Source organism: Drosophila bipectinata, chromosome 2R (assembly GCF_030179905.1).
Source record: "Drosophila bipectinata strain 14024-0381.07 chromosome 2R, DbipHiC1v2, whole genome shotgun sequence".
Classification (NCBI taxonomy): Eukaryota; Metazoa; Arthropoda; class Insecta; order Diptera; family Drosophilidae; genus Drosophila; species Drosophila bipectinata.
The window spans coordinates 5,598,628-5,613,092 of record NC_091737.1 but is presented as its reverse complement, the minus strand read 5'-3'; the positions used below and the strand labels follow the sequence as shown (position 1 = coordinate 5,613,092).

The window sequence follows — 14,465 nt, the reverse complement described above, 5'->3', positions numbered from 1 at the left end:
AATGGTTGTTTCTTTTTTTTTTCGTTAGAATTCATGCGCAAGAAATTTTTATCAGTGTAACATAGATATGTACTTTAATTTCAAACCGCATGGTTCTATTTCACTGTTAGGAAATATTATTTTTCATATAAAGCGGGGTGCCTACACCACTTGCTCTCGTTGCTCCTTTGTTGTTGGAATTTCTCTTTCATATAGGAAGTGCAAAGCGATATACGTGTGTTGCTCTCAGCATAGGCAAAAGCCAAATACAAAAACAATTTTTCGTTTATTCCTACTCTCTTTGCAACAACAATTGCAGTCTCTCAGTTTGTCGTACTAATACGAAGGCACTTCGTTTTTGTGTTGCCGAAAACTTTTCACGGCAAAAACCACGTATCATTTTTTTTTAATATATTTTATTTCTAAGTTTTAATTTTTTTTTCATTAATATTTCTTTTAATATTGATAATTTTTTCAGTATACCGACATGACTTGCAAAAAAAATTATCGCTCTATTGTATTGGTTATTTTTTGCATTAGTGTTCGAGTTTGCTATGCCCTTTGCTGAGCTTACTCTGTGAGCAAAAAGTAAGGTGAATTTTCAATTTAAAATATGCGGGCTTAAGGTGGCGGACTAAATTTTTTATACCCCTGCAGAGGGTGTTATAATTTTGTCCAAAAGTGTGCAACGCAGTGAAGGAGACATCTCCGGCCATAAAAAGTACATATATATATACTTGATCAGGATCACCTCCTGAGTTGATATGAGCATGTTAAATGTTAAATCTGTTAAATGTATTTCTGTTTCTACGCGAACTAGTCTCTCAGCTATCGACTTAAAACTTTGCACATACTCTTCTTTCCTTTGCACGCAGTATATAAGTCGGAACGGCCCGGATCGGCCGACTATATCCTATAGCTGCCATATAACTAATTGATCGGAAATGGTATAACTTTGGTGTTTTTAGTTTACCAAACGAGCAAGAGTGCATTTGTCGATTTTTACAATGTCTGATTTAATTGAGCAGAGAAGTGCCATCAAATTTTGTTTGCAGAATGAAATTTCGGCTGCGGATGTTGCGGAAGCGGTTTGGTGGTTCTACCATGTCCCAGAAAAATGTGGTACATAAGTTATAAGTGGTACAAAGACTTCAAAGAGGGTCGGGAACGAGTTGTTGACTTCGTTCCAAAATCAAGGTTTTGATGACAGTTTTTTTTTCGATTTTCACTATGAATTGGTGCACTATGAATTCCTTCCACTTGGCCAATTTATTAATAAGGAATATTATTTGAGCGTTATGCGTTGTTTCCGTGAAGAACTTCGTAGAAAAAGACCAGAATTATAGACCAAGACCTCTTGGTTTTTGCATCAAGATAATGCACCGTCGCACTCGTTCTTCGTGACCATTTAGCCACGAATTCGACACATCATCCCGCAACCACCGTATTGCGGTGGTCACACGTCCCGTATTCTCCTGATTTGGCTCCGTGTGACTTCTGGCTATTTCTATAACTCAAGGGACCACTCCGGGGAACGCGTTTCTAGTCGATTGAGGAGATAAAAGCTAAATCGACGAGGGCGCTCATGGCTATACCGGAAAGGGACTATTTGGCCTGTTTCGAAGATTGGAAAAAACGTTGGCCTAAGTGTATTTTATCGGGAGATCTTTTGCCGGTTTAAGCCATGAATCTATAATTTTGGGGAATTAAAAGTTATTCATACATTTTTATATATTTACCAAAACGAACTACACAGTGCTACAAAGATTTGGAACTTTTCAAGAGACACAGAAGGAATTGATTATTAGGTCGAATGAAAGATTTTGATACGAACAAATATTTTCTATGGCGGGTTCTAGCGCTTCCATCCGAGTGGTAGAGTGCTTGGCGGATATGCAAACGAAACGAGTGAAACGAGTTCAAATCAGGCACGAGACATCCACTTTTTTTTTATTTTAAATTTTTTTTGTATTCTATTTTAATTGTTTTAAAGTGTTTTCCAAAATTTATAACCCAATCAAAAAAAAAAAATCTAAAATTATGAAATCACTTTTTGGCAGGCTGCGTCGTGGAACCCGCTGTAAAAATGAAAACATTTGAGAGCAGGTTCCACGACAAACGCCTGGCAGATGAGAGAGGAAAAGGGAGAATTTTATTATTAGAACGTAACATCTTTGGAACGATGAAAGTTTGAAACGTTAACATCGAACCAGTGTGAGACCAAAGAGATCAGAAATATTGATTCTCGCTTTTACTTCACTACCAGCTTTAAATATCGTTAGATCAACTTGAGGGTAGCCTAGATGAAAAGCGCGAAAGCTCCTTACCCTTTTAAGGTGCAGGGTTCGATTTTTTGGGTAATGGTTTAATATTTTAATTTCTATATTTTTTGTTTCTTTATTATTTGTATTATAATATTTGTTGAAAATGTTTGTATATGCACCACTGTATATCTTATTCCTCTTATGTTATACACTAAAGTAACGAGTAACGAATTATCATTCCTCTTTAAGTTCTGGTTCTGCACGCGTGCAGCATTTTTTAGTCTCTAATAAATCGTCAAACCGAATAGGTTATGGGCCCAGACCAGCAAGAAAACTACTGCGTAATAGTCGAAAAGATTATAAAATAATTAGAGATTCGGTGGTGTTTAATGAACAAGATAAACAAGATGAGTTCGCAATACTCAATAGTAAAACTTGATAGTGACAATTATAGTTCGTGGGCAGTGCAAATGAAAAGTCTACTGGTACACTCAGAACTTTGGTCAATTGTGTGTGGTCGTGAAATTAAAAACGAAAGTGGAACGGTTGCAGAGCAGGCAAATTTTGATAACAAGGATGAAAAAGCCCTCGCGAGTATTTTGTTGTGTATAAAGCCGTCCCAGATTAACTATGTTAAACACTGCAAATCATCGATGGAAGCTTGGAAAAAGCTGGCGAGTGTTCACATGACTAGTGGACCAGCGCGTAAAATACAGTTGTTTAAACAGTTGCTATATATGAAGATGTCAGAGTCAGACAGTGTCACAGTGCATTTGAGTAATTTCAATGACGTCATCGAGAAATTACAAGAGATCGATCAACCAGTCCCAGAAGAAATGCTTGTAATAATTTTGTTGTCCAGCCTATCGGATTCGTACGAAAATTTCGTAATTGCTATGGAGACGCGTGATTCTTTGCCTTCCTTAATCTCTCTAAAAATTAAGTTGCTGGAAGAGGGAGAACGACGAAAAGTGGGAGACAAAATGGACAATAAAGCGGAACAGAAAATCTACTCGTCGCGTGCCGAAAAGGAAAAGCCCAAGCATAAGAAAGACATGAAAAATGTGGAATGTTGGAACTGCGGTCGTTACGGACATGTTTCGGCAAAGTGCTACTCAAAACAGAAAAACGCAAGATCAGAAAAGGATAACAATAGTGTGAGCAAACGCGAGGAGAACAAAAAGTCGTTCTCGGTTTTCGCAGCCGCAGCGAGCCAAAGTGGACTAACGAAGAATATTTGGTGCATTGACAGTGGGGCAACAGCCCATTTATGTGCAAACAAATCGTTATTTGTTTCAATTCGTGAGCATAAGGAAAAAATAATTCTGGTTGGAGAAAATTACATTGAGGCTGAAGGCATTGGAACTGTAAAACTGTTTTGGCAAGAAAACATTATTGAATTGGTTGATGTATTGTTCGTACAAAACCTTCAGTGTAATTTTATTTCGGTGTCGAGAGCAACTAATAAAGGGTTCGAAATAAGTTTTTCGAAAAATAGTGCTAGTGTCAATAATAAGAACGGCGAAACGGTATTAAAAGCAAACAAAAAGAATGACTTGTTTATTTTCGAAAATAAAAACAAAACGGCTTTTGCTGCAAAAGGAAAAACAAATCAAGTAATAACGTGGCACAATAGATTCGGATATTTAAATTTCGAAAGTTTAAAATCCATGATTCGAAAAGAACTAGTGTATGGTCTACGCGGAGTAACCGGTAGCACGAATGACTTTGTTTGCGAGACTTGTGCGAAAAGCAAGATATGCGTGAAACAATTTCCAAAAGTGGCGGAAAATCGTTCGAACAAAGTGTTGGGGCTGATCCATACGGACGTGTGCGGTCCTATGAGTACAGTTTCCAAAGGTGGAGCGCGTTATTTTGCTACATTCATAGACGACAAGACGCGTTATGTATCGGTGTATATGCTTAAAACAAAAGACAAAGTTTTTGAGAAGTTCAAAGAATTTATGTTGTTGGCTGAGAAGCAAACTGGGCAGCAGACTACATAAATGGAGCATTCGAAAACTTCCTGGTAAGCAATGGGATTAAGAGGCAGCTCACCGTTCCCCATACTCCACAGCAAAACTGCGCGGCTGAGCGTGCCAATCGGACGCTAGTGGAAATGGCAAGGAGCATGATGGTTCACGCTAATGCGAACGAGTACCTGTGGGGGGAAGCGATAATGACTGCGATGTATTTGAGGAACCGAACAGAAACGTCTACATTGCCAGACATGACTCCATACGAAGCATGGTTTGGGAAAAAGCCCAGCGGATCCCATCTTAAGGTGTTTGGTACAAAGGCAATTGTGCTAGACAAGACAATGAAAAGAAAATTTTCTCAGAAAGGAATAGAGCATATCCTAGTTGGGTATTCAGAAACTGCCAAACCGTATAGACTCTTCAATCCTGATACGCAAACTATCAAGGAAGCCAGAGATGTGGTGTTCCTTGAGCACGATATAACAAAAACCGAGGATATATCGACCGTAGAATTGGCAGAAAACGGGAGCGTTTTTGGTGAGGAGATAAATCGCGGACACGATGAAAATGACGGAGATCATGCAAGGGACGGTGATTCGGGAACCGAAGATGGTGAAGACGAGTTGGTTGATAGCGTCGAACGAGTTCAGCAAGGCCCGTGTAGGCCTAAGATAATTCGTACTGGAAGGCCAGGACGACCACATAAGGATTACAATATGCTTAACGCTATTGGAGTTGCCGACGTCCAAGTACCAAGTGGAGTCAAGGAGGCTTTGAGCTCGACACAGGCTGAAGAATGGAAGGTTGCGATGCAGAAGGAGTATTCTCAACTACAGTCCACCAATACATGGAGTCTTGTAAATCTTCCTCCTGGCGAGAGAACTATTGGATGCAAATGGGTGTTTGCGGTTAAAGGAGACTAGTACGGCAACGTGGAACGGTTCAAGGCTCGCTTAGTTGCAAAAGGTTGTGGACAGGAGTACGGCATAAACTACACAGAAACATTTTCCCCAGTGGCTCGGTATTCTTCTATCCGATTGCTGATCGCACTGGCTGTCGAGAACAAAATATTTATGCATCAAATGGACGTCTCAGCTGCGTATCTAAATAGCGACCTACAAGATGTAGTCTACATGCGGCAACCGGAAGGGTTCGTGGACACAGCGTATCCAAAAAGGGTGTTGAAGTTACACAAGTCTTTATACGGTCTGAAGCAGAGTGGGCGTGAATGGAACCAGAAATTGGACAGTACTCTAACCAGCGTATTGGTTTTGTACAAAGTCCCAGTGAGCCATGCATTTACACCAAGAACAACGGCGAAAAATTTAACATAATTGTTGTATATGTCGATGATCTAATTATTGCCTGTTCCAGAAAAGAAGACCTTGTCGACATAAAACTTCAAATCGCACGGGAATTCGAAGTAGTAGATGGCGGAGAGCTGAAACATTTTTTAGGCATGGAGATCGAGCGGGATGGAGAGACGGGCAGTGTGGCAATTGGCCACAAGCAGTATATTGACGGGCTGTTACGAGATTATGGCATAGAAGACTGTAAGCCGAATGAAACGCCTTTGGAGGTTGGTTATCAGAACCTATGTGTTTTTGAAGACTGTCCACGAGCCAACCAGTAGCAGTATCAATCGCTTATTGGATCACTGCTGTACCTAGCAATGACTACGAGGCCGGACATTGTTCATTGTGTGGCAAAGTTGGCTCAGAAGTGCTGTGACCCCCATAAGGAACATGAGGTGGCCGCTAAACGCGTCCTTCGTTACCTAAGAGGAACTTCGAGCTTGAAGCTGCACTTTGATCGAACTGGTGTGCCTGTTCACTGCTTTGTGGATGCAGACTGGGCAGGTGACTGTTCTGACCGCAAATCGTTCAGTGGTTGGGCGTTCTTTTTTGGCTGGAGCAGCGTTTTCGTGGGAGTCGAAGAAGCAGAGCATCATAGCACTCAGTAGCACGGAGGCTGAGTATGTGGCGCTTTCAACAGCAGCTAAGGAGGCAGCTTACGTGCTGAAGCTGATATCTGAGATGGGTTTCGAGACGGCGCCAACATTGATGATCTACAGTGACAACCAGAGCGCCCAATGTTTAGCGAAGAATGCGAGTTTTCATGCTAGAAGTAAACATATAGATATCAAGTATCATTTCATAAGAGATTTATATAAGAAGAAAGTTATTGATATTGAATATGTTCCAACCGAAGATATGATTTCAGATGTTCTAACTAAAGCTCTATGTAAAGTTAAGCACACAAAATGTATTACTTCACTAGGGTTCATCTAAAAAAGAATCTTTTGAATTAGATATACCGCGGTAAGAAGGAGTGTTGAAAATATTTGTATATGCACCACTGTATATCTTATTCCTCTTATGTTATACACTAAAGTAACGAGTAACGAATTATCATTCCTCTTTAAGTTCTGGTTCTTCCTGCGTGCAGCATTTTTTAGTCTCTAATAAATCGTCAAACCGAATAATTTTTTTTTATATTTTTCTTTTACATTGCAGTCAGTGCAATCTTGCTAGTGTTCCGGAGCAAGAGTGTGCCCTTCCATTACGCTTATTTTTTTCATTTACACACTGTTACTCCCAAGCGCTAGTAAAATTGCACTGACTTGTTTAGGGAAAAGCGTTATAACTTCACCAATTTTCGTAATAAACAAATTAAAATTGATCTCGTTTTATTCAGGATTAATGAGACAATATTGATATGTGTTTCTTTTGTTACATTTTTACATTTTTGTTTCTTTTGTTACATTCCTTTTTGTTTAAAAAAATTGAAGATGTATTTTTTATACCCTTGCAGAGGGTATTATAATTTTGTCCAAAAGTGTGCAACGCAGTGAAGGAGACATCTCCGACCCTATAAAGTATATATATTCTTGATCAGGATCACCTCATGAGTTGATATGAGCATGACCGTCTGTCCGTCTGTCCGTTTCTACGCGAACTAGTCTCTCAGTTTTAAAGCTATCGACTTGAAACTTTGCACACACCCTTCTTTCTTTTGCACGTAGTATATAAGTCGGAACGACCGGGATCGGTCGACTATATCCTATAGCTGCCATATAACTGATTGATCGGAAATGGTATAACTTTGGTGTTTTTAGAGTTAGAAAGTTCTAATTTAACATGAGAGCTATTTTTAACATGAGAGCAAAACAATACGACGTGCCAAATTTCATAAGGATCGGCCGACTATATCCTATAGCTGCCATATAACTGAAAGATGGGAATTGACCCAACTTTTGTGTTTTTGAAGATAGAAAGCTGGAACTTGGTACAGATTCTATTTTTGGTCAGTTCATCCAACCTACCAAATTTCATAAGGATCGGCCAACTAAATCCGATGTTTGCGATATATATCCGGTTTTAACTGCAAGGGTATATCAACTTCGGCTCCGCCCGAAGTTAGCTTTCCTTTCTTGTTTTTAAGCTACAACATTTATATATTGATAAACGTCGGAAATTTTAAAATCGGTTCGAAATTACACGTTTAGGAATTTTTAAGCGCAAAAGAGTCCCGGAAACGTTTTTTTCTAAATAAATCAAAATTTTGAGTGTGTTACAAAAATTTCAAACACGGTTTTCGATTCGTTATTCGTTATTCGGTTATTCGACCTAATAAACAATTTTTCCATTTTATTTGTCGCAGCATGTTTTTTTAGCCAAAAAATTAATTTTTATCATTTAACATAATTAAATTAAAAAAAATAATTTGGGAAACTGGGAAAATTATTTTATTTAAAATTTCCAGAAACTAACATTTGGGCAGGCGTAAGTGTCCCGGGGTTATTGGTGACGTCATTGGCATGGTGGAAAGAACTCAGGTGCATATTCTTGCCAAAGGAGACTTTTATTAAATGAAACCGCCTGGTTGGTAGGTCCTTTCCCGTTCCACCTTCGCCATTTGCCAGTCCGTTGTGAGAAGGTGTGGATTGAGCAATCATAGACCTCGCCAAAATCCCCTACCGCATTTATATAGTTCGCCACGTATCGCTTATCATCCATATGTCGCTTACCTTAATACTACACTGGAACAACCCTACGACCTTACATACTGTGACTGGGCCTGGTTCCCTGACCAGGACCTCGAATCTGCTAAGAGTATGCGGCTTTTTGCCATCTCTGCAGAGGACCTTTTCGGTTGAGTGCGCAGCCGCTTTGCCGTAGGTCCTTCTATGACCTCTTGGGAGCGTTCTCGTTAGGGTCACCCCTTTTTGGGAGCCATAGGCAGCAAGAACGCTTCTTCCGCCTCTTCACCCACTGAGCTTTTACAGGTTTTGGCTCTGTATTTTATAAGCGCTTCTTTCTCCGTATAGGTTAATTTCTGTTGGCAGCCTTTGCTAGCCACAAGAGGCTCGACTTTCCTAACCTCACCTGAAGGTGCTATGATGGCACTAGGACCGGGAGATGATACCATGATGGCAGTTTTGAATGGCTTGCTTCCAGCCATTTCCGATTTTGGGGAAGGCTGTCCTACTTTCCTGTATTGGCCTGACAGGTGCGCTCGCTCGCTCGTCATAGCCTTAGGCCCCTGGGCAGACTCGCTCGTCCTTGCCAGTTTGTTGTGTATTTTTTTAGAGATCCCGGCACCTTATTAAAATTTCTATTCTTTAAAATATACATAATTCCCCTTCACCCCTCTTCTTAGTTCCTGAACTAAGAATATATCGGCTCAATCTATCTATGAGGCCATTTCCTCTTCCTCTCACGACGGCGCCTGGTATAATGAGTCCTCCGTTAGAGGCTGGGGAGATAATTCTTTTTTGTTTTTTTTGGGATAGGAAGAGTGTAGGTTATATCAAAGATTACAAAGTACATAGATGGGACATCTCATACAAAGAAAAATTTTTATGGCGGGTTCCAGCGCGACAATTAAAGTTTAAGAAATTTTTCGCGCGGCAACGAATGAGGGATAGCCGAGTGCTTGGCTGATGTGCAAAGTAAAACAAGTTCAAACCAGGCTCGGGACACCCATTTTTTTTTTAATTTTAAATCTATTTATATTATATTTTTATTCTTTTAATGTGTTTTTCTAAATTTATAATCCAATTAAAAAAAAAAAAAAAATTTTAAAATCACCTTTACATTGTCTTAGTGCAATTCGCTGTAAAAATGTCTATAAGTGCGGATTCTATGAAAAATGTTTTAATTTTTTCCGCCGTGGAAAACATTTGAGAGCGGGTTACACGACAAACGGATGACAGATAAGAGAGGGAATGAGAGATTTAGATCGGAACGATGAAAGTTTGAAACATTCAAATCGAACCAATGTGAGAGCAAAGAGATCAGAAATATGTTCTACTATCCTTACTCTTCAGCTCTGTTTTTGGAAATGACCCAACTTTGGAAATGAAATGACCCGTGTTTTTGAAGATAGAAACTTAGTACAGAGTACATTTTTGGTCAGTTAATCCGTCCTACCAAATTTCATAACGATCGGTCGACTATATCTTATAGCTGCCATATAACTGAACGATCGGAAATGGTATTTGGAAGAAATACCAACTTTGGTATTTTTGAAGATAGAAACTTGCTACTTTGTTTTAGCTTTTTATACCCTTCCAGAGGGTATTATAATTTTGGTCAAAAGTGTGCAACGCAGTGAGGGAGACATCTCCGAACCTATAAAGCATATATATTCTTGATCAGGATCACCTCCTGAGTTGCTATAAGCACGTCCGTCTGTCTGTCCATCTGTCTGTCCGTCTGTCTGTCTGTTTCTACGCACACTAGTCTCTCAGTTTTAAAGCTATCGACTTGAAACTTTGCACACACCCTTCATTCCTTTGCACGCAGTATATAAGTCGAAACGACCGCGATCGGCCGACTATATCCTATAGCTGCCATATAACTGATTGATCGGAAATGGTATACCTTCGGTGTTTTTAGAGTTATAGAGTTCTAGTTAGAGAGAGAAGATCGGCAAACTATATCCGATGCTTGCGATATATATTCGGTTTTAACTGCAAGGTTATATCAACTTCGGCTCCGCCTGAGGTTAGCTTTCTTTTCTTGTTCTGTATATCTGTAGTTATATATTTTTCCCGAAGAAAGCATTTATTTAATTGTAAATTTATACATTTTTTAAAAATATTTTAGGTTTTGCAGCGTATTGACGACGTTTCATTAATGTGTGATAAACGCATCGCCAGTTTAAAACAATTGACTTTAAAACCACAAAGACCTGTTCAACAAGTTACTCCGAAACCAGCTGTACCTTTACAACCCCAGGGGGGAGCTCCTAGTTTCGTGCGCCGTAAATCCCACAAGGTAAATAAAAAAAGGTCACTGTGAAAAAAAAATTTTTTTATTCCATGTTTAAAATATAAAAGATCGAACATGTGGGAAATTTATTGAAATGCATAAACTAAGAAATATAATGTTTTTAGCAATTATTACGTTTACCCTACTTTAACCACGCTAGACTATGCCAGGTGACTCTAGGTCACGCGAACCACGTATGAAAAAATCAAATGTACATAACATCATCATCATACATCAAATGCGTATGTTTTAAATTTTCCTAGGTGTGTACCAAATAAAATTTTAAAATTGCTTTTAACAGGTATTATATCATTGAAATCTTTTTAATACCCATTTTAACCTTTCATATTGCTTCAAATGCCAATCTGGCGCAGAGAGAGAATAAGGTAAAAAAAGTTAGGTGCCACCAGGATCAGATACAAAACATAAGTCTAATAGCCTAATGAATTTTGAAACATGGTAAATTTGACCTAGTGACATGTCAAACATGCCTGCGGTGAAGTCTTGGGGCGTTATTAAGTCACCCAGAGCTACAAGCTGTTCACAATCGGACATAAGATTAGAAACGGAGTGAATAGTGGACAAATGATGCCAAATGATGCAATGAGGCAGTTTGGACGAAGGAGGTATATATGAAAAAGATTTACTGGACAAAATAATTTAAACACAAATAAATTCTTTATCACCAAACTCTTGTGATATAACCTTTTTAGAAGCAGGATTGAAGTCTGCCAAAATAAGGACTCCTCCCCCCTTCGCAGAGACCTAAAGATCTCCCGCTTTGACCAAGTTTCTGTAAAGGCTATAATGTGGGATTCAAGGAAAGAACTATCCAAAAATAGTTAAGGTAGTTTGCTACGTAGTCCCCTAGAATTATAAAAGGTCAGTGTTAGTTTTTTTTTTTTTTTTTTTTTTAACGTTGCTTTTTTTTCTTGAATCTTTTCTTTGCGAGACTAACAAGAGGTATATCAAATCAAATTTCGTCTTTCACTGCGAGGATGCCCAGATCCCGGTGGATGTTTTCGTTGCGAACATACCAAGGTGCCCCTGTGATAGTTCTCAAGATTTATGATTGTGCGCGCTGTATGATGTCTATGTTGCTGCTGCTCGCGTTCCCCCATAGTTGGAAGCCATACGTCCAGATTGGCTTTAGGACTGAATTGTACAGTAGTAACTTGTAGTCCAGGCACAGTGGCGATCGTGAGTTTATGATCCAGTGGAGGCTGCTGGCTTTCAGTTTTAGGTGCATCTTTTTGCATTCGATGTGCTTGCGCCAGGTAAGTCGTCTATCAAGGTGAACGCCAAGGTACGTTACGTCGTTAGCTTGAGGGATCGGCGTACCGTAAAAGCGGAGGGCTGTATTCTCGCTGTTCGAAGGCTGAGCGTATTTCGGATGTTAATCTGTTCACTTGTTCGATGGTTCCATGGTTTCTTTAAAAGCCAAATTGGTGTGCCGGCATAATATTGCAAGCTTCCAGATGTGGTATTATGCGAGTTAACAAGCATTTTTCAAACAATTTAGACAAACAAGATAGAAGGCTTATTGGTCTGTATGATGACGGAATTGTGTGGTCTTTTCCAGGCTTCGGTATCATTATAATGATGGATTTCTTCCAATTTTTTGGGAAATAGCTAAGATTAATGATTCCATTAAATAGTTTGCAGACGACCTCTATAGTGCATTTTGGAAGTTCGATCAGCATCTTTGGGGTCAATAGGCCACCACCGGGAGCCTTTTTTGGTTTTAGCCCTCTTATGACTTTTTCGATTTCGTTCGGCCGGAATGAAGGTGCGGCTGGCTGAGGGGAGGACTCTGGCTGAATTTCTGGCAGGGCGAATGTTTCAGCTCGGTCTTCGTCGCTGCGAGCCCAGCACCCCGAAGAGTTTCTCATCGGGGTGGTCGTTTCAATTGGGGCGCTAAGATTTGGGTGGGACCTCCACAGAGGGTACTTTGTGCTTGTTGGCGAGAGATTCTGGATGTCCCTCAGCTGTGCATTTTCTTCCTGTTGGTGAAGAGACTGGTCGAGTGATCGGGTTGCTTCCTTAAGGCGTGATCTGCTGTTTTGAAGCTGGTGATCTGCTGTTTTGCCAATCACGACTCGTGCGCCTCTTTTTTCGCACGAGCTGTTCGATTTGCTGATTAGATTTGAAGTGTTTGGTCTACATCTTTCCTATGAGGAGTAGAGATTTTAGCTGCCGCAACGAGTACTTCTTCCAGGGCGCTCGTAGTGTAGTCGATGTCCGATTCCATGTTAAATTCCGGGGCGAGTTCTATGTGGGCACTCACGTACTTCTTGTATTTTAGCCAGTTCGTTTTTGGCGTCGTCAGGCTGAAGGGGTGTTCGGTTATTTCTGGGCTTTAAAGAAGCGTTAGAAGCACAGGCGAGTGGTCTGATGATAAGTCCGAGACTGCTTTGGCACTTATTAGATTGCGAGTCTGTTGGCCAGTATGTGGGACTTCCAGGGGAAACGTAGTCCAGTTTATTTTTCACATTTATAATTGCATTGTACAATTGTCTTCCTTTGGGAGTCACTAGACCTGATCCCCAGTGCGTATGTTTCGCGTTGTAGTCTCCTGCGGCTATAAATCGATCCCCAAGTGAATTGTAGAAGTCCATAAATTGTCCTTCCGAGATTGAGAAACGAGAAGGGCAGAAACGGCAGCGATTGAAAGGATTCCGTTGCTTGACTGAATTTGTATCGATGTGGCCTGCAAGAAGTTTGTTGCAAACCTTTTGTGAAAGTGGTGTTTAATGCGTTCTCTGATTAGAACTCCAGTTCCGCCGTGGGCTTTCCCATCTGGATGATCTGTGCGGTAGATTGGGTAGCCTCTTGTATGAAAGTTGTATTTGCTTGTAAGATGCGTTTCCACCAGTAGCATAACGTCGATATGGTTTTCGGTTAAGAATTGTGATAATTCTAGTTTATGCCGTGAGACACCATTGGCGTTCCACATTGATATTCGTAGCGCCTGCATAGATTATTTAGACTGTTGTGCTACGAGCAGCTGTATCACCATGTTCTGGTTTTGAACAAGCGTTTGCATGGTCGTTTTCATGAATGACATAAGCTCCATCATGCTTTGTTGGAGGGCAAGCATCATAGTTTCCATTTTGCTGTGTGGCTGTTCTGGGGCCTGTTGAGCGCTTTGAGAGTTAGGCTGAATTGGAATTTCCCTTCCAGATCGTAGAGCATCGGCGTAGGAGAAGCCGTTGGTGGTGTTTAGTAGACCGAATGAGGATCTCGCAGCTTTGGCGAGGAAGACGTCTGGCGTAGTTTTTGACGGAATGTACGCATTCTGTGGATTTTGGTTGCGCGTTGCGGTCGCTTGACGCATGCGACTCTTTAACTCCTTATACACCATACATCCTCTATAGTTTGCCGTATGGTTGCCTTCGCAGTTTCCACATTTCTTCACGGTACTGTCCTTGTTCGTAGTGCAGCAAGCGGACTTGTGGGCGTCCCCGCAGACTACACAGACAGCCCGAAGTGTGCAGTAAGACCTTGTGTGTCCATACTCTTGACAGTTAGTGCATTGCACTGGACCGTTGCGTTTATGTGGCTCTTCAACAGTGATTTTCCGATGCAAAAGATATTGCAGGTTGTAGATTGGGTGGACTTCGTTCTTCTTCAGCGACCTGCTTTCTGGCTCAAGCTCGACCTTGAAGAGGGGTTTTGGCTTTTTATCTTTATTTAGAATGTTAATAAAATTCTTGGCGGCGAAGCCCTTTTCTTTAAGGGCGGTTTTTATTTCCTCGGCGGTAACATCAGGTTCTATTCCCTTTACTACCACTTGTGGGCCCTTACTGCTTTTCAGCTGGTATGTGTAATAGTTTTTCTGTACAGTGTCCAGATATTTGGACACGATTCGGAAGTGCTCTTCAGTCTTGGTTTACACCTTTGTTTCATGGATGTTCCCTTTGATAAGTGGAACAACATAAAGTTGTCACCGTTTCCGATCAACG

The 14,465-nt window shown here is 40.5% G+C and overlaps 1 protein-coding gene across 15 annotated transcripts in view; it reads left to right on the top strand.

Moving 5' to 3' along the window:
* LOC108130236 (guanine nucleotide exchange factor DBS) overlaps positions 1–14,465 on the top strand; it is a 100,675-nt gene that overhangs the window by 42,271 nt on the left and 43,939 nt on the right. For 13 of the 15 annotated variants that reach the window (XR_011442512.1, XM_070279022.1, XM_070279016.1 and 10 more), the window contains exon 10: positions 10,336–10,506. Coding sequence is in view for 14 of the 15 variants with exons in the window: in XM_070279022.1 (XP_070135123.1) it covers positions 10,336–10,506 (171 nt within the window). In the remaining variant the exon portion in view is untranslated. Of the gene's footprint in view, positions 1–10,335; positions 10,507–11,213; positions 11,241–11,451; positions 11,778–14,465 lie in introns of those variants that run through there. The other 2 variants (XM_070279026.1, XM_043210610.2) reach the window with 2 other exon arrangements.